This window comes from Geotrypetes seraphini, chromosome 1, assembly GCF_902459505.1.
Source record: "Geotrypetes seraphini chromosome 1, aGeoSer1.1, whole genome shotgun sequence".
Lineage (NCBI taxonomy): Eukaryota > Metazoa > Chordata > Amphibia > Gymnophiona > Dermophiidae > Geotrypetes > Geotrypetes seraphini.
In genome coordinates, this window is record NC_047084.1 from 262232622 (window position 1) to 262256175 (window position 23554).

Genomic DNA, 23554 nt, shown 5'->3' on the forward strand with positions numbered 1-23554 from the left:
TGTCATAATATGCTAAGAGTGGGCCCCGGAGCAACACTTGAAGTAGCTTATAAAATTCATTAGAAAAGCTATCAGGGCCTGGGGAACAGCCCAATTTCAAAGATTTTATCGCTCACTGTAGCTCTTTTGCTGTTAGTAGAAAATTAAATTGGGATAAGTGGTCTAGTGATAATGTGCCCATACCTGATTGCCAAAAATAGTGTGACATATCATCAGCTGTTGGTTGCTGGCCAGCAGAATAAAAGGTGGCAAAATAATCTTTAAAAACTTTCGCGATATGGTCAGTGCGTGACTAGATCTGATCCTGCGAGTCTCTGATGGATGCAATATGTCTATTACCTGTATGGAACTTATGTTAAACCCGTTCTGAGCTCTTTGGGGACAACGGGATAGAAAACAAAATAAATAAATACCTCCCCAAGTTCATACAACGTGAGCCAACATTTTCTCGGGCTTATTTCCATATTTATGAAACTTCCCTTTACGGTATAAGAGCAATAGGGAAGTATGCTCGTGGATCAAAGAATCCAAGGCTACCTGAGTAGCATGCAAAATGTCTTTATTACCACACAAAGGACATTAAATGTACTTCCTTTCAGCCTGCTGTAGTTGGCGTTCCAAATTTAAAATACCTGCTGCCAGGCATTTATTCCTGGCACTAACATACACGATCACATCTCCCTAAAGCACTGCCTTAGCTGCAGTCCATAAAAGCTTCAGCTGTGCAATATGCTGTGAATTATGTTTAACATAGACATCCCACTTAGTTTGAAGATAACTTAAAAAGTGGGGGTCATGAAATAGATACGAAGGGAATCTCCATCCTCTCTTGCCTTGGTAATAGGCCGGAGGGTCCACGTTCACCCACACCATGCAATAGTCAGAAATCTCTCCAGCACCTACTTTTACTTTTTTTTTTTTTTTTATATTATCTTTATTAGCAATTGCAAAGGGAACATACAACCAGGATCACAACAAGCAGAATAAACAGATCAGGCATAGATACCAACTCTAGAAACCCATGACAGCAAAGGAGTCACAAAACAGGAACCCATTGACATTTTGTTTTTGAAGTACAAAACCCCCCAAGCAGACACTCACAAACCTCAAGCACTCGGCCTCAAACCACAACAAGCAGACAGCAAACACTCCACAGTCATACCCCCAAACCACCAAACACCCAAATACACATACACTCACATGCACAAGTGCTACCTCCCGGTGAGAAAACAAAAGAAAAGATCAAGCACCAGCCCTACCAAAAGTAGTAAACACGGAAGGGGGTCCGAGTCCTCCGGCTCCGAGCTACAACAGACAGTTAACGCCCACTTCCATAAATCGTGATAGCCGCGGAGGGCCAGAGTCTCAACTCTAGAAACGCAGCAAAGCTCATACCGCCCCACCTCAGCGAAGCGAGTAAGCCATTGCAGAAACGAGGCCACCGAGTCATCCACCCAATGCTGCAACAGGAGCTTTTTGACCACCAAGACAGCAGGAAATCATAAGACCAGAGCACAGCTCGCTGAAGAATGCGTTCCATAAATGGAAGAACTCTCAGCCATAAGGCCGAAGAAGGGCATTCAAAAAAATGGTGCATGAGGTACCCAAAAAACGATTACATTTAGTACAAACGACTCCCTCCCAGAGGTCCATGCGAGCCCCCTGGGCCCTAGAAATATAAGCCCGATGCAGAATTTTAAATTGCATTTCCTGAAAATCTGTGGAACCCCTTAAGAAGTGCACAGTGGCAAAAAGATCTAAAAATGCCCTTCGATCCAGGGTAGTGCCAAGCTCTGATTGCCACCGGGAAGCCAATCGATCAATAGATCCCAGGTCCATTGCATTCTTCAGAATACGGTACCAAGTAGCTAATTTGTTAGAAGCAGGAGACACTTGAAAAAACTGAACATCCAAGGGACCACAGAGCCAAGCATCCCCCCATTTATGACCAAGGGATAAATAGTAATGCCGGACTTGAAGGTAAGCCAAAAAGTGAGTCAGGTGCCAGTGAGCTTGCAGCTGAGCAAAAGTGGGAAACTGACCCCCTCCACTGTGAGGAAGTCCTGAAGAGTTCTACCCCCTCTCTGCTCCCACTGCCGAAACCAGGAATGGCCCACTCCCGGGAGAAAGTCAACATTCCCATACAATTGTAACAAAAGGGAAGCTGCCGGAGTTTTACCCTGCCGACTCCGCCACCACCGCCACGCACGCCGCATGGGAAGAAGATACGTAAACTTAGCCCCTCTCCCCGGTATAATAGACATTGGAGCATGAAGAAGAGACAGGACCGAGTGAGGGGCACACCAAGATTCTACCCAACCCTGGGGAGAGAATTTATAACAACCCGACCATCCTTCATGGATAAAACGAAACAGAGCCACGACATTGTAATACCGAAGATCAGGAAGGTTCAACCCACCCCTATATTTATCCAAAGACAAAGTGGCATAACTAATCCTGGCTTGCTTAGGCCGCCAGATGAAGGAGGAAATGATCGACCGAAATAGCCGCACCTCTTTATCAGTAACCCAAAGAGGTACTGCCTGCAAGGGATACAGAATCTTAGGGAGAAGTACAATCTTAGTCAAAGCCACACGACCCCAAACACCCAGCGGAAGATCTCTCCATTTATCACACAAACGCTGAATCGCCTCCAGATGACGGGTCACATTAGATTGGTACATCGGCCCCTTCACCAGCGGAATCTCTAGGCTCACATGCCATGTCTCTACCTTAGTGGACCTTAATGGAAGAAGTTCAGATTTATCACAATTAACACGCAAACCAGAAAGATCTCCAAAGGAGTGAACCAAAGTGAGGACCTGCGCCAAATCCTGGTGGGGTTGATCAAGATAAAGGAGAATGTCATCCGCAAAGAGATTAATGCGACTCTCCTTGTCCCCAAGACGAATGCCCTGAAGAGTCGGGTCGCCACGAATCCTAGCAGCCAGTGGCTCGATAGCTAATACGAAAAGTAGCGGGGACAACGGGCATCCCTGGCGCTTCCCCCTTCCCAAAGCAAATGGTTCAGTAAACTGACCATTGACTAAAAGTCGGGCCTGCATATATAAGTCGTATATATAAGCCGTATATATAAGCTACTAATCCATTGAAGAATAGAACCCTCAATGCCAAACTGACACAAAACCCAGAAAAGATATTGCCAGGAGATACTATCAAATGCTTTCTCCATATCCAAGCCTACAATGGCTGAGTCTCCCTCCTGTCCCCGCCTGGAATGAAGGGCCATCAAAGCTCGGACAAGATTCATCGACACATAGCGGCCTGGCACAAATCCTGCCTGGTCCTCATGGATCAACAACGGCAAAAAGGTATTCAATCTGTGTGCCAAAAGTGCGGCAAAAAGTTTAGCATCCTGATTAAGGAGGGAAATAGGTCGATAAGATCCCATCCGGGCCGGATCCTTGCCAGGCTTAGGCAAAAGCACAATGTGGGCCATATTAGGGGTCCCCAAACCCCGCTCTTCGGAGAGCACATTGAACGCCGCCGCCAATGCAGGGGAGATCTGATCCGACAATATCTTGTAATACTCAGAGCCATACCCATCAGGGCCAGGGGCTTTAGTTAACTTGAGTTTCTTAATACCAAGCTGCACCTCCTCGGGAGTTATAGGCGCATTCAACTGCTCCACCTGAGCAACCGTCAGTTTAGGAAGCTGAAGCCCCTGGAAGAAAGCATCCCTGTCAGATTCCAAGAACGGTCGGTTAGCATATAAGGATTCATAAAATTGGACAAATTATTGTTGAATCTGCTGTGCCTGGGTGTAACGATTACCAGCCGCGTCCTGAATAGACAAGATAACCTGCCGTGTACGTGGGGGACGGACCAGAATAGCCAACAGACACCCTGTCTTATCCCCCCAAGAATATAGTTTATACTGTTGAAAAGAAATATCCCGGGAAGCCCTCTGCGTTAAAATGGCATCAATCTGGCGATGTACCATCAGCAGACATAGTCTATCCTCCTCAGAAAGGGAAATACTGTGACGCACCCTCAAGTGTCGAAGCTCCCCTGATAAAGCCAATAAATCAGCATCCAATTTTTTCCGCTTGCGAGAAAGATAGACAATAATAAACCCCCGCAAAACCACCTTGGAGGCCTCCCAAAATGTCACCGGGTGAATATCATCGGTATTATTGTGAGAATTATACTCCAGACACTGCTCCCTAAGAAATTTATGAAAATCTAGATCTCTATAAAGGGAACATGGAAATTTCCAATGCTTTAACCCGGCTCCGGTGTAAACTGAAGGTCCATGATCCGGTGTAAACTGAAGGACCCATAACCGGGGAATGATCCGAGAAAGGAGCTTCCTCAATATCAATCCCAGACATTCTGTGGAGCAGAGAGGGAGAGAGCAGCAGATAGTCTAACCGATTATAGACATTATGGGGATGGGAGTAAAAAGTATAAGTGCATTCAGTCAGATGCAAAGTCCTCCAAGTGTCCAACAGCTGCAACTGGCTAAGCAAAAAATTTACCCCCTTGGCTCCATGGTCCCTCGTCCCCTCCTTTGACAGGCTACAATCCAAAGCAGGATCTACAGTAATATTGAAATCCCCTCCCACTACTGGTTGGTAAGTAGGATACATGGCTATCTTGGCCAACAGAGCTGAAAAAAAATTTGTGGTTATACATATTAGGAGCATACAGGTTGCATAATAACCAATGATGGCCCCATAACTCCCCCAATACTACAACATAGCGGCCTTCTGGGTCCTGGAAAACTTTATGAAGGTGGAAGGGCAGTTGTTTATGAATAAGTATTGCAACCCTTCTTTTCCGAGTGCCAAAGAATGAATAATAGACCTCACCCACCCATTCCCTGCGAAGCTTAAGATGTTCAGCCGGGGACAAATGGGTCTCTTGTACAAAAGCAATATCTGTTCCCCTCTTCCGGAACCAGGACAAAACCTTTTTCCTCTTGACAGGAGAGTGGATCCCATCCACATTGAAAGTGGCTATAGTCAACTTAGTCATGGAGGAAAAAGGCTGCCAGACACAATAGCAGGGAACAACCAGCAGGAAAAGATAGAAGGCCCCACAGCTAGGCCTCCCATCCAGAATACCAGGGACAGCAGCACCCCAGAAGATTCCCAGGGGCTCTGGAGCAGAACAAATCCCGCCAAGGAGGTCACAGCACAACACATCCAACCCTCCCCCCACATCCCATGCACACCCCCCACACATACCAACATGCACACAGAACACACATCACTCCCCTACCCCCCTCCCAGACCCCACCCCCCCACAGTCCCAACCAGCCCCACCCCCTCCCCCAGAGCAGACCATCTCCGAAGACCCCCCCAAACCCGCCCCCCACATAACCGAAAAAACTAAGAACAAAAAACTGCACTCCCAAAAACAGGAACAACCTAAAGGCCAAGTCCGTGCTCTCATAGACCCACAGCCTCCCACATAGACAACTGCTGCCTGTGCGGTAGAGGGATCAGCCGGTGCTGATGTCCAAGAGTCTCTCACCAGCATTAAGTTAAGTCCAACAAGGAAGTAAGTGGATGCAGTGGGACCAAAAGGCACTGCGTCCGGGAGCGGACAATCCAACTCTCAGAACCAGGAACATATCCGGGGCACAGGCCAGAGCACCAAGCCCAGAACCATCCAAGCAGGGCAACGCATCTCCATGCGGAGTGACAGAAGCCAGGCGATGGGGCCTCAACTGCCCAGGGCAACCAAAAACTGACTTAAGCAGGCAAAGTCCTCCAGGGAAACCGCATGGCTGGTGTCAGGTAGAATTAAACAACCGGATCAGCCGCCTGGGCTCCGCCATCCGCTGTCTCAGGCATAGAGTCCATAAAGTGTTGTGCAGCCACTTTGTCTGTGAAGGTTTGTGGCCTCCCATCTCGCCAAATGTGGAGAGAAGCCAGATACACAAGCGCAAACCGCACTCCCCGACGGTGAAGCGTGGAGCATAGCGGCGCCATTTTCTTATGAAGGGAGGCCACGTGTAAGGAGTAGTCATTGAACAGCAACAGTTTTTTCCCTTCATACTCTAGCCGACCAGATTTCCGAAAGGCTTGCATGATGAGCTCCTTTTCTTTCCAAATGATGTATCTAGCAATCGCTGCTTGCGAGCAGTTGTTATCCCCCACGCGCTGGCCCATGCGGTGCGCTCACTCGCAGATAAAACCAGCTGCTGGGATCTCCAGGCCAAGCTGCGTGGGGAGCCAAACCTGGAAGAAGTGGTAAAGGTCTTGATCAGCCCTGAGCTCAGGCAGCCCCACAACTCTTAGATTATTTCGCCACTGACGGTTCTCCTGGTCATCCAGCCGGCCCGTCAGTGCTGCCACCTGAGCTTGCAGAGCAACCACACTCGCGCGATCCCGCAGCGCCGCATCCTCACCGTCAGACACCCTCTGTTCCACCGCTGCGATACGGCCAGCCTGCGCCTCAAAGCGCTCATTAATACAGTCCATAGCCGATTGTAACTTGTGGAGTCTATCTTCCAGGGCCGCAGTGACCATTCTGGAGATTTCCTGGGCCCATTCGCCCCATTGTGCCGGGGCAGAAGCGGGAATCGACGCCGACGCCATTTTGTGCACGGGAACAGCAGATTTATGCTTCGGCGTTTTCGCCGATCTTACCGGCATGCCGGGCTGATGCACGCTGTCCGGAGGCCCCACACTCGCATACCCTCCTGTGGAAAGCCCCGGGCCAGGCAGAAGCGCTTCAAACAGGCTTATATCGGGAGTTAGGCAGGCGTTTGAAGGCTGTGGGCCAGAGAGCTCCGAGACACGCGTCTGCTTAGGTCCGACGCATCACGTGACCTCAGCATCTATTTTTACTAAAGAGATAAAAGAAAAAAATTGTTGATGGACAAAGATGTAGTCTAACCACAAATATGTGCCATGGTCCCTGGAGAGATGGATGTAGTCCTGTTCATGGGGGTGCAGTGATCGCCAGGTGTCTATTAGATTTAAAGAGGAGGCAAAAACAGTTAAATCATTTACCAGATGATGAAGGAGACCCAGTGGATCTGTCCAACCAAGCATCTATCACTTGGTTCATATCACCCACTACCATCAAATTATGATTTGTATAGGGAAGACATAGGAATAACAGATGTCTATAAAATGTTTTGTCCCTGTGCATTGGGCTGTAAAGCACCAGTAGTACTAACTCTCTACCTTGTAAATTTACTTCAAATAACAAAAATCTGACCTTTGAGTCTGCCTGCAAGGGGGTAACTTGGCAACGTAAGGACTTGTGAATCAATACCGCTACATCCCCACGTCTACAACTAGAAGAAGAATAGTAAACATTCCCAACCCAAGAACGCTTCAGTTTTTGATGCTCTTCAACAAAAAGTCTAGTTTCCTGTAAGCAAGCAATGGTTGCTCCATGCATCTGCAGAGACTGCAGGATCGATCTTGCTTCACTTAATCAGGGATGTGATTTCACCCATGTTCCAAGATATTATACGCATTTGGTTAGTAGACATAAAGAAGGATTAAGGAGAAAGGGAGAGCAAGTGTGTTCAGAACTTTGAAGGAGGGGTGCCCAGCCTTCACTCCCCTGCTCTCACCTCTCTGGGCCTTTAGAAGGAAACAGCGTACCCTTATAGGGAAGCTAGCAATAGAAAGCAGACTCATACAATCAACCAACAGTCCCATACAGTCTACCTCAGAACCATACATGTGCACAGTCAGGTTCTCCTACCCCAAACCCATCCCTATCCCCCAAACAGAAAATCACAAATTCAAACCCAAAGGTATCTCCAGTACTACAACACATGAGTACTGATGACGAGATTCACTATGGATGCAGAGGGCCCCACATCAAAAGTCCAACTATTGAACCATGCCAGGCCACCACAGAATACAGAATATTAAGAGCAACAAATCCTTTTGGGGAAAGCAAAAAAGGAGCACCCCCAAAGTGTGCAGGTCAAGAGGGCAAAGAATGTATGTATATATGAGCTTCCTCCAATGAGTCAAAGGTCTTCCATTTGTTATTCATATGTACCTTTAAAAGGATATAGGAGTTGAAATCGTATTTGTTGAGCAGCATGAGATGCACAGATGGGATGGATAAGCCAGCTGAATAATCTTGAAAAATTTTATGGAGTTGCCTTCAAAGGTCAGCCCATCCCTCTTTGCGTGCAGTATGTCCACTTTGTGTAAATAGTTATGTACTTTAGTGATAATAATTCTTGGTTTTGTATGATCAACGCCTGAGCGGCCCAGCCTATGTGCCTATTCAAGACATACGGGGCCCTTCCCCACCGGTAATGGGAGCTCTTGCTGTAGCCATCACTCCTAGTTGCTGGTCTGGGAGGCTTTCAAAGAAGCCTATAAATCAAAGATTCCTTCTCCTGGAGCTGTTTTCTAAGTCTTCCAGCTTGGCTGCATGTTCTGCCAATTGGGTCTCGAGCATGGCAAGTGCTGGTGGGTCTGTGGCAGTAGAATCCTCCAGCGCTGATACTCTGCTTTCTAATTCCCCCGTGTGTCGTGTTGTATCTGCTAGCAGGTTTTCCAGATGCCCAAGTTGCCCGGACTGTTTAGTTAGTTGCGATTCTAGTGTGTGTGTCACCGTCACCATTACCTAGAAAAGCTGAATCTCTGTGAACTCCAAAGCTGGCACTGGGGAGGGATCCACCATCTTGTCGGGGGCATTTCAGCCCAACTCTTTCAATTTTTTTTTTCATTTTTCCAGACATCACTGCTCCCAACTGAAGCAAAAATTTGTCTATGCAATGAACACTGTGTGAGAGGGAGAGTCTGGTGCAAAAAGAAGCTATAGAGTCAAGTAAATAACGATTTTGAAATGCAGGGCTCGGGAGCAGCACGAAGACACAGCCACGCTCATTGCAGAATCACGTGATCTCCATCACTGTTTTTAAGGCGAAAGAGTTAAGCAACTCTGGAATACAGGAGAGAAGCTGGGAATCACTGGTCCTGGAAAAGGAAAAGATGACACAGCCATATCCTTTGGATCTCAGCGAGGAGGGCTAGTCAGCCAGAGGGAACTGCATCTGTGACCATATCTGAGTTTGGTCCAGCTCTGAGAGGTATTCAAGAATGAAAGAGGAGTCTTAAATTTGCACATGTACTAATAAAAACCCAACACATACATTGATCTCCCCTAACCCTTGCTCTGTCCAAACTATATACCCAGGATTCTATATGCTGTGTCAAATCAAACATCTTGAGATACATAAGTACCCTATCTAAAGATGACTCCCCCCCCATCCTGTATCTCATTTCCTTCCATCCCTTGGCTTCAGCCTCCTTCTCACTTTCTTCTGATATTTTACAAGGTTCCCACCTCAGGCTCCATTCTAGTCACCCTTAGTGGCTTCAATTACCAATTCCTCTCCTTGAAAAAGTGCAAAAGTTGAAAGAATGGTCTAATGTCTGGCAACTAAAATTCAATGCAAAGAAGAGCAGAGTGATGCATTTGGAGAGTACAAATTCAAGGGAAATGTATGTGCTGGTAGGTGAGAGGCTGATATGTATGGACAGGGGGAGGGATCTTGGGGTGATAGTGTCTGAGGATCTGAAGGCGACAAAACAGTGTGACAAGGTGGTGGCTGTAGCCAGAAGGATGCTAGGCTGTATAGAGAGAGGTGTAACCAGCAGAAGAAAGGATGTGTTGATGCCCCTGTACAGGTCATTGGCAAGGCCCCACTTGTAGTATTGTGTTCCGTTTTGGAGGCCATATCTGGCCAAGGATATAAGATGACTTGAAGCGGTCCAAAGGAAAGTGATGAAAATGTTAGGGGGTTTGCGCCACAATAAGTACAAGGAAAAACTAGAGGACCTCAACATGTAAACTCTGGAGAAGAGGAGGGACAGGGATGATATGATACAGACATTTAAATATTTAATAGGCATTAATATAGGACCAAATCTTTTCCAGAGAAAGGAAATTGGTAAAACTAGAGGACATAAATTGAGGCTGAGGGGTAGTAGGGTGGTAGACTTAAGAGTAATGTTAGGAAACTCTTTTTCACAGAGAGGGTGGTGGATGCCTGGAATGCCCTCCCGATGGAGATAGAAGAGAGGAAAACGATGACAAAATTTAAAAAAAGTGTGGGATGAACACAGAGGATCTCTAAGTAGAAAAAGAATGAGCAAACTTTCACAATCTGAATCCCACAAATGAGATGGTTCGGATAGGCTGGAGTGCACTTCAATGGCAACTCCAGTAGTTGGAATCTAAGGACAGTACTGGGTGGACTTCTAAGATCTATGGCCCAGAAATAACAAAGAAAAAATATATTTTAATTTAATCATTAAATTTTAATGCAAGTAATTACAGGGCTGACTGGATATACCATTCATATCTTTATCTGCTGTCATTTACTATGTTGCTGGTAGCAGGAGATGTAATCAAACTTACATCATTCTTCTTCTCCCTTCCCTTCCCCTATTACAGTATTTAGATGCAGAAAAGTGAAAGGAGAGATGCTGCAGAGAGAATGACACGGGGACAAATTTTTCGCTGTCCCCACAGGAACTCAATTTCCCCGACCCGTCCCCACAAGTTTTGTCACTCTCCTTGTCCCTGCCCCATTCCTGCAAGCTCTGCCATAACCGCACAAGTCTCGAACACTTATGATTTTAAAGTATTTGAGAGTTGCATCAGTTGGCCATCTGGGAGGCGCGAAATGCCAGAGAGGCAAGGAAGCGAAAGATGTTGTTCTTGAATATCTGGGAGCCGTACCTGCAAGCCTTGCATCCAAAGAGCCGCAGTGCGGTTTTAAGATGAGTGTCCTAATCTGGGCGCTCAGTTAGTTGGGCTGGGAGAGTACTGGTGAGTATAGGTGGGATGGGGCAGAGAGTACCATTGGGGGGAAGGGGTGGCGGGGATTGGGAAGGGGAAGTGAGGGGTACTGAAAGGTTTGGGCACTTAGTTACGGTTGGGATCAATGGGTATAGGTGGGGGGAAGGGGTGGTGTGGCATCTTCGGGGCTCATAAGAGTCCAGGGCCTCGGAGTGCTTTCCGCCGCTTTATTCTCGCTCGCCCTTTGTAGAGTAGGATGGGGAGGGGAGTTTGGTAGTTGTTACTTTTCTTCTGTACCTGCTTGTTATTTATTGTATATGATGCATCATTGTTTGTACTGTGCACCCGTGGGGTGCCCTGGCATTGTTTTTGTTATTGTTTGCATCAATAAAAATTGTTTGAACCTAAAGTATTTGAGGCTAGTGCAGATGAGGACGGAGTTTGCAGAAATGGGGCATGGACAGGAAAAGAACCCACGGGAACGGGATGGGAAAATGAGTTCCCGCGGGGACAGGGAAAAATTTTTCCCTGTGTCATTCTCTATTGCTGCACGCAGTTTGCTCTCTCTTTTTACCCTCCCATCCAGCATCTCGCCCCTTCCTTTTTCCTGTGTTCAGCTACTTCTTGAACAAGGATAGCCACTAAAGTTGGCTACTGGACAAGAGAAGAGAAGCCAGACCTCACTGTAATGTCTAGTGGGCAAATCAGGGAACAGTGTGGACAGATGGTAAGTTAATAGCTGGCCTTCTCTTCCTTTGCAGTTCCACGTCCTCTTGATTCCACAAAGGGTGGATCCGTGGCCCTAGCACAGAACAGGCAGTGATCAAGGTTGCCGTTCCTCTGACAGCACAGTGGCAGCCTTCTACTCCTGCTCATCTCTCCACAGTGAAAGGCAGCACAGCAGCAGGCCAGCAGTAATTTGCTACTCCAGCACATGCAGCCTTTGCAGTCCAGTAAGCACAGCATGGGACTACATGTTTAAACTCCAGAGGCCCTCCCCACCATGCAAGTGTAACCTCAGCAGCAGAGGCTCACTACCCTGATGCCCCCGCCGTCCCGTCCCCCCATACACACGCAGGGCAGCTACCACATTCACCCTCCCCTAGTCCTGGCTCTGGATGGGAAGTCAAAAATAGCAATACAGTGGGCAAGAACTATTTATAGAGCAAGTAGATTACAATTAATTATCTCATGCTAAAACATTCATGTTTCCATAGTTAGATTTGAGTATTTAAAATAACACACAAAGGTAATATGTTCAATAATTTAGAATTGCAATTGCATTGTAAAAATATACATTATTCATTTATGTGTGTTCTAAGCTAGCATGTGTACGCATGTAGTTTTTGTTTTGGGGTTTTAAATGATAGTACACTGGTTATTTCAATAGGACCATACTTGTTCTGCAGCAAAAGTTTCCAGGCCTTATATTTTTGCATTTCAACTTTCTAACATGTCTGCGATTCCTAATTCTTTACAATCATCTTGGTTTCTTTTTTTTTTTTTTTTCAAATCCCTTTCCTCCTCCCTTGCAGCACTTTTCCCTGTCATTTTCCAGTTCTCTCTCTCTCTGAATTTATGAGACTTCCCTTGCTGATGCTAGTTATAATTAGAGTAGGTCTAGCAACAGTCAGACATGTTGCTTTATTTTTGACCTCCTGAAGTGTCTCCCCCTCAATATGCAATGTCAGATCCTGGTAACTTTAAGCCAAATGACAACATGTGAATTTTGAACTTTTCCTTGTAAGCAGTGTGATGATTGGAATAAGGCAAGCTCCTTTAAACAGCACTGCTTCAGCTGTGCTCACTTTAATAGTCCCATAGGAAACAGAACTTAATAGATCCTGGCTGCATGGTTTTATTTTAATCAATAAGATTTTCAGTGAGCAAAGAACATAAGAATATTATAATAATAACAGCAGTTGCTAAAATAAGTAAAATATTTTTTTCAAGTGATACTAAAGCCTCACGTCTGTAATCTCCTCACAAGGAATGGACAAGAACAAGATACGCAACCACCACCACCGAGGAGCCCCAAAACAGAAAAATAATATTCACAAAACATAATTCAGTGCAGCTTACCTGTACTGGAATGTCATGTTTGTAATTTTGATCTTTATTTCCTCTCCATGGCGATGTTCCTCAGTCATCTCAAAGAGTTTGTTAGCCATTTTCTCATAAACTTTGGCATTCCTTTTGGTTTGTTTCAGTTCATCAAAATATTCTTCCCAGACCAGCATCAAGCCTCTCATTTCTGCATCAGTCCAATTCCTGGCCCTCCTGTGCTTCTCACTCTGAGATGAAACAACATAACTGGGGATTTCTGCTGCAGCCATTTCTAAATGACCTGAAAGGGCTTTAAAAGAAGACACTTAAACAAAGATTTAAGTTATTTTAGTATAAATTTCTGCAGTGCAAGGCTTTCCACACGTGGAAGAAGAATTTGAATGACAACAGAGCACATGAAACCTCTTTGCAACAGCTTGGAGCTTGAGAGCATAAAATGGGGCCTACATCTGACAGGCAGGAATTTAGTTAAAAGCTTTTAAACAGAGAAACGTCATTTTGATGTCACGTTCCCATAGCAACAGAGCAACTGCATAAGCTAGAACAACAAAAGCCTTTTAACTGAAAGCCAAATAACCAGGACAAAGTTGACAGGCCATCAATATTAAAGCTTTTAAAGGCTTTGAAAAGAGGTTTAGCAGCAGCAGCAGCAGGAGAAACAGCAAGAGAGAAAAAAAGATCCATGCAGCCTTTTTTGAAAACACTTTTAAGTTCTTCTCTCTAGCCTGTCTTCTTCAAAAAGAAGAAGCTTCTAGCAAGGGTCGTGGTCCCCTGAATAAGCTTTTAAGTTGGGCGTTGCAAATTATTTAGCAGTCTGAAAGGACAGAGTCCAAGTGCATAGTGAAAGCCCCTTTAAGAGCCTTTAGTCATAATGATAATAATACATCTCTCTCTCTCTCTCTCTATATATATATATATATATATAAAGATATATAAATATAGATATATATTTCCCTGTGGAATTTCTGTTTATCTTTAAGGATTTATCTAGCTCTATACCTATTTTAGCTACACTAAATACTATACAATATTTTCTTTGAGAGGAAAAAAAAGACATAAGTTCAGTTTGCGATAAAACCTACACACAGAAACCTTTGTAAGCAGATGAACCGACATCATGCCAACCAAAAATATCTGGCAATATCTGCTTTTAGAGAAGCATTCTTCCCTTTGGAAAAAAAATTGATGCATGACACTTGTTCAACAAATATCTGAAATGGTTAATAAGGAAAGAAATCTCTGTATGACAGACTGATGTAGAGAAGGAGGATAATTTCAGCCAATAAACTACTTACTACCACTCATTTCTATAGTGCTATCAGGCATACACAGAGCTGTGCACCAAACATGGTAGAGACAGTCCCTGCTTGAAAGAGCTTACAATCTAGTTAAGACAGACAAACTGGGGAAAAAGGTGCATCTATAGACAGTGCTCAGGTGGGGGAATTACAGAGGGAATGATAAAACAGAGGGATGCTTAGCAGATGGGTTTTCATTAGGTACTAAAAGCAGCTTCAAAGAAATGGGCCTTGAGCAAGAATTTGAATACTGCCGAGTCAGGCAGTTTGTTCCAGGGATATGGAGCCTGCAAAATAGAAGAGACAGAGTCTGGAGTTGGCCATAGAGGAGAGGGATACAGATAAGAGAGACTTACCCAATGAGCGGAGTTCCCAGGGAGGAGGATAGGGAGAAAGGAGAGGTACTGATGAGCTGCAAAGTTAGTACACTTGTAGGTCAGTAAGAGGAATTTGAACTGTATGCGGAAAAGGAGAGGGAGCCAATGAAGTGACTTGTGGAGAGGGGTAGTGTGACCATAGCGATATTGGCAGAACATGGGTGCAACAGAGATAGTTTAGCAGAAGGCCAGTGAGAAGCAGGGTTGTAGTAGTCTAGGTGAGAGGTGATGAGGGTTTTAGCAGTGCGCTCAGAAAGGAAGAATCAAATTTTAGTGATGTTATAGAGAAAGAAACAATAAGTTTTGGCAGTCTGTTGGATTTGAGAAGAGAAGGAGAGAGATGAGTCAAAGATTACCCCGAAGTTGTGAGCCGACGAGAAAGGGGGGATGAAGGCATTGTCCACAGAAATAAAGAAAGGAGGGGGAAGAGGAGAGGTGGGTTTAGGAGGAACGATAAGGAGCTCAGACTTGGCCATGTTTAGTTTTAGATGGCTGTGACACATCAAGATAGTGTTGTCAGACAGGCAGGCTGAGACTCGGGCCTGATTTCAGGCGTAGAGAGATAGATCTGAGAGTCGTCGGCATAGAAGTGATATTGAAAGCCAGGTGAGGAGATTAGAGTACCAAGGGAAGAAGTATATATGGAAAAAAAAGAAGTGGTCCCAGGACAGAGCCCTAAGGTACACCAAACTGACAGCAGGATACACTAAAAGTGCAATAGGAAAGATAGGAGGAAATCCATGAGTTAGAAGAGCCCTGAAACCCAAGCGAGGACAGTGTATTGATGAATAGGTGGTGATCTACCATGTCAAAAGCCGCAGATAAATCAAGGAGGATGAGGATAGAGTTGAGGCCTTTGGATCTGGCCAGGAGCAGGTCATTGGAGATTTTAGTAAGGGCAGTTTCTGTAGAATGATAAATCTATGCAAATATGGGACCACAAACTAAAAGTACTAATATATATAAACGAAACCCTAAGATTCAAGACTCTGCATGAAGTACAACCCCACAGAAAAAGAAACAAATGCATTTCTTCCTTAACAGTGCAAAATATAGATAGCAGATGTAATTTCTCAAAACTGACAATTCAATCACTAAAATAAAATCATTTCCCCTACCTTGCCTGATAGCACTGGTGATTTTGGCTTTCAAACCATCTTTCCCAGTCTCTGGCTGCACTTTCTTCTGTCTGTGCTCTTAACTGTGTATCTAGGGCCACCTCATCCATTTACTGGTTTTCTCTCCTTCACTTTCTGCCATACATCCATCTTTCGCATTAACTTTTAACATTCAACGTTCTTCCATTTTTCTTCCATGTGTACCATCTCCTCCCTCTTTCTTCTCCCCCACTCCCATCTATTCATAAGAAGCATTTCTTCTTATCTCTTCCTTGCTGCACCCATCCCTATGCACCATCTCATCCCTCTCCCATGGTCAGGCATCTCTGTCTTCCCCCTTCCCCCCTCATATGGTCTGGCATCTTTCTCCTCTCTTTCCCATAGCCTGGAATCTCCCATGGTTTGGCATCTCTCTCTCCTTCCCTCCCTCTTCCCAAGGTCTAACATTTCTCTCCCCTCCTTCCCTTCCATTCTGTCGTCTGGCATCTCTCTCTCTCCTTCCCATTCTAGTGGTCTGACATCTATCTCTCCCTTCTTTGGGTCATCTCTCCTCCCTCCCAGTGTAACATTTCTCCCTTCCTCCTTTTCACCACTATCATGTCCAACAATTCTTCCTCTTTCTTCCTTTCCCCGTGTACATCATCTCTCTTTCCCTCACGCCACACACTATGTCCAACAATTCTCCGTTCCTTTTCCTTTCCCCACCAGCAGGATTTCTTTCTCTCCCTTCCCACTACTCCACCTGTGCAGCATCTCTCTTTTCATCCTTCCCTAACACCACCCCCCCTCTGCCCGTGCATTTGTCCTTCCCAACCCTCTCCCAGTATGTTCTGTATCTGTCTTCCCAACCCCCTGAGCATCTGTCCTCCCTGCCTTCCCAACTCCCTACACCCAGCCTCTCCCTGCCAGGCTCTGCACCCAGCCCCCTTCCCTCCCTCCCTCCCTCTGTCAGGCACTGCATCCATCCCCCTTCCCTCCTCCCCCTGTCATGCTCTGCACCCAGCCCCCTTCCCAGCTCTACACCCAGCCCCCTTCCCTCACTACCCCCCTGTCAGACTCTGCACCCAGCCCCCTTCTCGCCCCCCCTCTTCAGACTGCACCCAGCCCATGCCCTCCTACTTTGCTGCTAACCCGATGGGTGTCGGCAGCCGCAGGATATGTTTTCTTCTGCTGCTCAGCAGCAACAAGCATAAATGTGATTTTGTGCTCCTGCTCGGTGCTGAATTCTCACGATTCGCGGGAACCAGTCAAAAACCCACTCAGTGTCGAGCAGGAGCGCCAAAGCGTGTTCGTGCTCGTTGTCACTGAGCAGCAGAAGAAAACGCATCTCGCATCTGCAGACACCCACCGGGTTAGCAGCAGGCAGGAGTGCAGAAAGCTTGATCCTACCCACTGCACCTCTGGACCACCAGGGCTAAATTTTTTTTGAGGCCACGGCCCCTGTAGCCACCCCCGTTCTGACACCTATGGGTTGAGGATATGGCAAATAGAGGGGATGACAGTAGGAAAGATAATCATAAGTAGATGAGTAGGGATGGGATCAGAGGAACAATTGGTGAGTTTGGAGGAGGAAAGAAAATGAGCAGTTTCCTCCTCGGTGATTTCAGGAAAAGGTGGCGGCGAGGGGTGGGTTAATAGCGTGGGGTGGGGGAGATGGCTCGGTTGAGAACTCAAGGTTAAGTTTTTGAACCTTGTCATAGAAGTGCTTGGCCATAGTCTGAGGGGAGAGTGATAGAGGGGTTGGAGATATGGGGGACCTTGAGTAAGGAGTTCAGTGTGGCAAACAGATGGTGAGGGTTGGAGCTGAGTCAGTCAGGTGGGTATAATAATTTTGTTTGGCAAGTAATAGAGAAAAGACCATAAGGTCAGGAAGAATTGAAAATGAATGAAGTTAGCATGAATGCAGGATTTGTGCCAGAGATGTTTAGCAGACCTGGCCCAGGAGCATAAGTAGCGGATTTTAGAGTTTAGCCAGGGCTGGGGTTTGGCATACCTTACAGAGCATGGGGTGGGGGAAGCAAGGGTATTTAGAGCAGAGGAGAGAGTTGGTATTATAGGAGGAGACAGCCTTATTTACAAATTTGTGTAGCACAGTGGTAGTGAAGAGAGGCGAAACAGCAGTGGAGAGCGTGCAGGGGTCTATGGCCTGAAGAAATGTACAGGTGGAAATCAACCGGAACAGAGGGGGAGGTTTATGAATTGTGAAGGTTATCAGATAATGGTCAGAGGAGAAGGACTGTGGTAGGGCAATCTGTGATAGAACAATTACAAAAAAGGACAAGATCAAGGCAGTAGTCATTTTGTTGGATAGGGGTAGTGGAACACAGCTGAATATTGAAAGAGGATGGTAGGGCTAGAAGCCTAGAAACTTAGAAGCATGAGTCGTAGGTGTTCTTAGTGCAAATGTTACATAAAATCAACAAGAATAAAGGAGGGAGATTAATATGCAAGAAAGAAGGAAAGCTAGCAGTCAAAGTCAGTGAGGAAGGAAGAGAGGGTCATAGTAAGGGGGATGCAGGGGAGGAGAGGCGGACCACCAAGGTCTTCCTAAGGGCATGGCACCCCTCCTCTCTGCACTCCCCCCTACCCCGCTCCTCTCCGCGCACATGCCCCTTGCCTTCCGCCATTCCTTTTTTACTTCTCCAGCGCGAGGTTGCTGCCTGCTTGGCATCGGTTCTCACTCTGACATCACTTCCCGGACCCGTGCCTAGGAAGTGACGTCAAAGGGCACACCGGAGAAGTTAAAAAGGAACAGGGAAGGGGGCACGCACGCAGCAGGGGGGAAAGCGCTACTGCCCCGGGTGCCGCTCACCCTCACTGCGCCACTGAGTAAATGACAGCTATGTGGAGGGGTAGGAGAGCAAGTAGATATATGGAATAGACTTCAAAAGATAAAAAGTGGCGAGACTGAGGTGGGAGAAGGGTTTCAAATCTACAAATCAACACCACCTTCACGACCACCCAGGCAAGGCATATGGGAGAAAAGGTAGTCTCCATGACACAGGGTGGCAGCCGAAGTAGAGTCATCAGGGCAGATCCAGGTCTCAGTTAGTGCGAGCAGATGGAAAGACTTTGAGATGTGAAGAGGTGGTGGATGTAGGCAAGCTTGTTGAAGACAGAGGGAAGGGGGCATTCCACAGGGCATGTGAGAAGGACAGGAAAGAGGGGAAAGGGAGGAACAGAAATAAGATTGGTGACATTGCAGTGTGACCCACATGAGTAAAGTGGGATTGGCTGGGAGAACCAGGTTTGGGGTGGATATCCCCAACAGAGAGCAAGAAGATTTGAGTGAAAGCGGCGGAGGCATGGGGAGGTTTGCTGCGCCACAGGCAAGATGCACGCAGGGAGAGTGGGGATGGCTGAATGAGAGGGAGAAAGTGTTGAAGCTTTAGGGCTGAGAAGAGGGTAGTGGACAAAAGAGAGGGTGAGGTAATGTAATAAAAAAGTGAGTGGCGTGGTGTTGAGGAGTTCAGTAGTTTGGGGTGAAGTCAGAGTTTGGGGAAAGTCAGTTTCAGGAGGAGATGGTGTATAGGATAGTGTTACCATATTTTGCGTCCAAAAATCCCAAATGCATGGCCACGGCCTATTCCGCCCCAGCCATACCCCCAGCCCCACGTTTGAGGGCCGAGCATGTGAGAACGCGTGTGACGTAATCCCCGCATGCATAGAGGCCCTCCAGACGTAGCCAGAGCTTTCCAAAACCTTGACAAACTGCTTGGTTTTGGAAAGTCCATCTGGGCACTAGGACAGTCCTCTAAAAAGAGGACATGTTCGGGTTTTCCCTGACGTCTGGTAACCTTAATACACGAGCCATAGCGATAGAAGGGGAGAGGGAAACACTGGAAGAAAACTGGCTAAGGGCTAGTGGCTCAGAATCTGAAGGTAAGGGGATGCATAGAAAGGTAGCTTACCAGGAAGGGGGGGTGGGGGGGTCACACGCGAAAGACATGCTTACGTCGATGTCATAATAAGGCAGCAGGGTTTCAATATGGGTAAAAATAAATCTGCTCAGAGTCCAGGAAGGGGGAGGGAAACCAATTCAGTTTTGATGAGGCAGTTCTCAGAGAAGGGAAGAAGGCTTACAATTCCTAGAAAGACAAATATATTTACACATTACAAGTTAGCCTTGCATTACAATATATGCATTACATTTTCAGACAGAAAAATCTATGCTTACATATAATTACTATAGTAGAGGAGAGAGAGAGAGACCCCACAACAAGGAAAGGAATGATCTGGGGGCAGTGGTGTTCTTTTAATCACCTTGTCATGTGATCACAAGCTCAGAGCCCAGGAAGGGGGAGGGAAACATGAGGCAGTTTTGAGAGAGAAGACTTACAATTCCTTGTCATGTGATCACTTAAGCTCAGAGCCCAGGAAGGGGGAGGGAAAACAATTCAATTTTTAACGAGGCAGTTCTGAGAGAAGGGAAGTAGGCTTACAATTCAATTACTATAGCAGAGAAGAGAGAGACCTCACAAGAAAGGAATTAAATATGTCCTGACCTGAGGAAGGAGGCTTTGGCCTACAAAAGACAGTTACCCCCCCCAAAAAAAAATAAAAAATAATAATAATAATAATAATTGTTAGTTCAATAAGACATCACCTTAGGGGGTTCTCTTTATTTTTGTTTCATTTTTGTTTATTAAGCTTACATATGACTTCAAAAATTATATTCTCTTGGAAAGAGTAAGATCTATGACAGTGGTCTTCAATGCAAGGCCCAGGAGCCAGTGGCAGCCCCTGGAGACCTGTGGGGTAGCTCTCATCATCATTCTGATTTTAATGTACAGCGCTGAGTAAGCCTTTAAGCGCTATAAATGATAAATAGTAGTAGTATTTCTGCTACTCTCTGACTCTTTACCCGAGTTCTTGAAAAAAAGGGAAGTGGATGGGAGGAAGTGCATTGAAGGACAGGGCATTTCTCAACTGACAAACAGAATGTTTTGGAAATACCTACCCTCCTTGAGGATACACACAATAAAAAGTTTGAAGGTGGGGTGGGAATCTTTTTTTAAAAAATCTTTATTAATTTTCAAGACTAATACAAAGTGCCATGAAGTATACAAACATTAATAATCAACATAAGCACTTAAAATCCATAAATAACATTACAGAAGAAAAATATCCCTCCCCTTTCTTCCAACAATTCAATCAAGAAATAAACCAAAAAGATATCCCCCACCCACCCTTCCCGTCCTGGATATATATAAAAATAAACAGTAAATTAAATAAAAACAATTATGTTGAATTAACAAAGGATGTCAACAGCCCCCTTACCAATTTAAATACTTTGCTATATTCCCCAAAATATCTGCATTCATCTTTTCATATTTGTAACCTAAACATAAACTGGCCCACCAATGGGGTGGGAATCATTAACGCACACTGATCAGCAGTGTTGATGCCTCACATGAGAAAATATTTGGTTGCTCTCCTTTAGTTCATTTGGATACATAGTGGCCCTAACTTAAAAATTAGTGAAGACCACTGATCTAGGAGGTTTTTAGCTTAGCAGGGTTTAAAAAAGGCTTGGATAATTTCCTAAAAGAGAAGCCCATAGGCCATTATTGAGATGGCTTGGGGAAATCCACTGCTTATTCCTAGGATAAGCAGCATAAAATCTGTTTTACTACTTGGGATCTTCTTGGGACCTGGGTTGGCAATTGCTGGAAACAGGACACTGGGCTTGATGGACCTTTCCTCTGACCCAGTATGGCAATTCTTATGTTCTTATGTAGTTCCTGAACTGTAACAAAGCATAACTGATCTGAGAAACTGCATGCAGGAAATAGAAAATGAGCTAACTGAACATAATGAGATAGGCACTGTCCAAATGAAGGCTCTTGGCACCAGAGCCCAGCCCTGGTTCCGAATGAGTTGGAAGTATAAAGAAGCAGAAAGAAACTGCCAGGTCAAAGAAAATTATACTATTTGTCACTATTCCCTCTAAGCTGAGCAGCTGTCCACCAATCACATTACTACCATTAGGGGTATCCTTATCTCAAGAAAGATATAGCAGCAATAGAAAAGGTTCAAAGAAGAGCGACCAAGATGATAAAGGGGATGAAATTCTTCTCATATGAGGAAAGACTAAAAAGGTTAGGGCTCTTCAGCTTGGAAAAGAGACAGCCGAGGGGAGATATGATTTGTTTGTTTTATGTATTTATACCCCACCCTTATCCATGGCGAGTTACACACTCACATACAAAAATATAAAATTACATGTAACAGACAAGTTGAATCAATGACAAACATACCTACAAAATAGGGAAAACAATCCAGACAATAAAATACATCAGTAGCCAGCACCCTACTATCATCAATCTCTACTCTTCCTCATTCTTTCAATCTCAGACTTTGTATTTCATCTGACAAAACAGATGCCTTTTGAGTAATCTCTTGAAATTATGTATATTCTTCTGTTGGTAAATATACTCAGGGAGGTTATTCCACTCCCTGGGCCCAATGCAATGGAAAATACTATCTCTGGAAGATGTTAACCTCAGTTTCCTCCCTCTTGCATCCCCTTCAATCTGTCCCTCTGTTCCTTCATCACCACTATATCCAACATTTCTCCCTCTCATCCTTCTATTCCCTATGCATCTCTACCTCACTCCCCCCTCTCTCTCTCTGCCCAATTTTCCTCTTAATTTCTTTCTCCATGTGCACTATCTCTTTCCCTCTCACTCACACATTAATGCCCAACAATTCTCCCTTTCTATTCCCTCCCTCCCATGTCCCAAGTTAGTGCCCCCTTCCTCCCTCCCTTCCTTCTGTGTCCGATGTTCATGCCCCCTCCCTTCCTTCTGTGTCCCCAGTTCGTGCCACCCTCCCTTCCTTCCAGCCTTTGTCCCAAATTCATGCCCCTCCCATGTCCCAATGTGCTCCTCCCCCTCCCTTTTCTCACTTTGTCCCACCTCTCTCCCTTACTTGCTCACTCCAGGCCTGCACTTGCTCCCTTCAGGGCTTTCCAGCTGGGTTGCTCCTTCCTGCCTTCAGCCACACAGTGATGCATGTGGTTGACCCAGAAGCCCTCTATCTAACGTCAGCTCTGACATTGGAGAGAAGGTTTCCGGGTCAGCCATGTGCAGTGTGCAAGAGCTGTCACCAATGTCCCTATGCAGCTGAAGGCAGGAAGGAGCAGCCCAGCTGGAAAGCCCTGAAGGAGGTAACTGGGCTTCCTTCTGACATCAGCTCTGATATTGGAGGAATGCCTTCTGGGTTAGCTTTGGTGGAGGGGGAATGCAGGAAGGTAGGCTTGGGATCCCCAGTGGCAGTGACTATTAAAGAGGAAGGGGGCGGGAGACCAGCACAGTGCCACGTACTCCCAACAAGCGGCTTGGGTACACCTAACAAGCGGCTCGGGTACCCCTAACAAGCGGCTCAGGTACCCCTAAGGGTATGCATACTGCATGTTGAGAAACTCTGATCTAAAATACCTGGGGCAATGGAGGACTGAGTGGCTTGCCCAGAATCACAAGGAGCAGCATGGGATATGAACCCACAACCTTAAGGAGCTGAGGCTGTAGCTCTAACTACTAGGCCACTCCTTCCTCCCTCCATTAGATTACTCTGTACTACAGAATGACACGGAGACAAATTTGTCCAAGTCCCCACAGGAACTCAATATCCCCGTCCCATCCCTGCGAGTTTTGTCGCTGTCGCTGTCCCTGTCCCTACCCCATTCCTTTAAGTTCTGCCTTAACTGCTTAAGCCTTGAACACTTATGATTTTAAAGTGTTTGAGGCTTGTGCAGAAGAGGACAACGTTTGCAGAAATTAGGCAGGGACAGGAAAAGAACTCACTAGAAAGGAAAATTAGTTCCTGCGGGGACGGGGAAAAATTTGTCCCTTTGTCATTCTCTACGCTGTACCATTTAAATCTAGTAGGAGGACTGCTCTGTTTTTCTTTTCACTGAGAAGAT

General features: G+C 45.8%; 1 protein-coding gene across 5 annotated transcripts in view; it reads right to left on the minus strand.

Moving 5' to 3' along the window:
- Positions 1-19988, minus strand: part of MSANTD1 (Myb/SANT DNA binding domain containing 1) — a 58393-nt gene extending 38405 nt beyond the window's left edge. Inside the window, exons 1-3 of one of the 5 annotated variants that reach the window (XM_033931447.1) lie at positions 19805-19883; positions 19539-19715; positions 12850-13061 (exon numbers count right to left, since the gene is read on the minus strand). In XM_033931447.1, coding sequence (XP_033787338.1) covers positions 12850-13019 — 170 coding nt within the window. In that variant the 5' untranslated portion in view covers positions 13020-13061; positions 19539-19715; positions 19805-19883. The other 4 variants (XM_033931179.1, XM_033931265.1, XM_033931536.1 and 1 more) reach the window with 4 other exon arrangements.
- Between the last annotated feature and the right edge of the window lie 3566 nt (positions 19989-23554).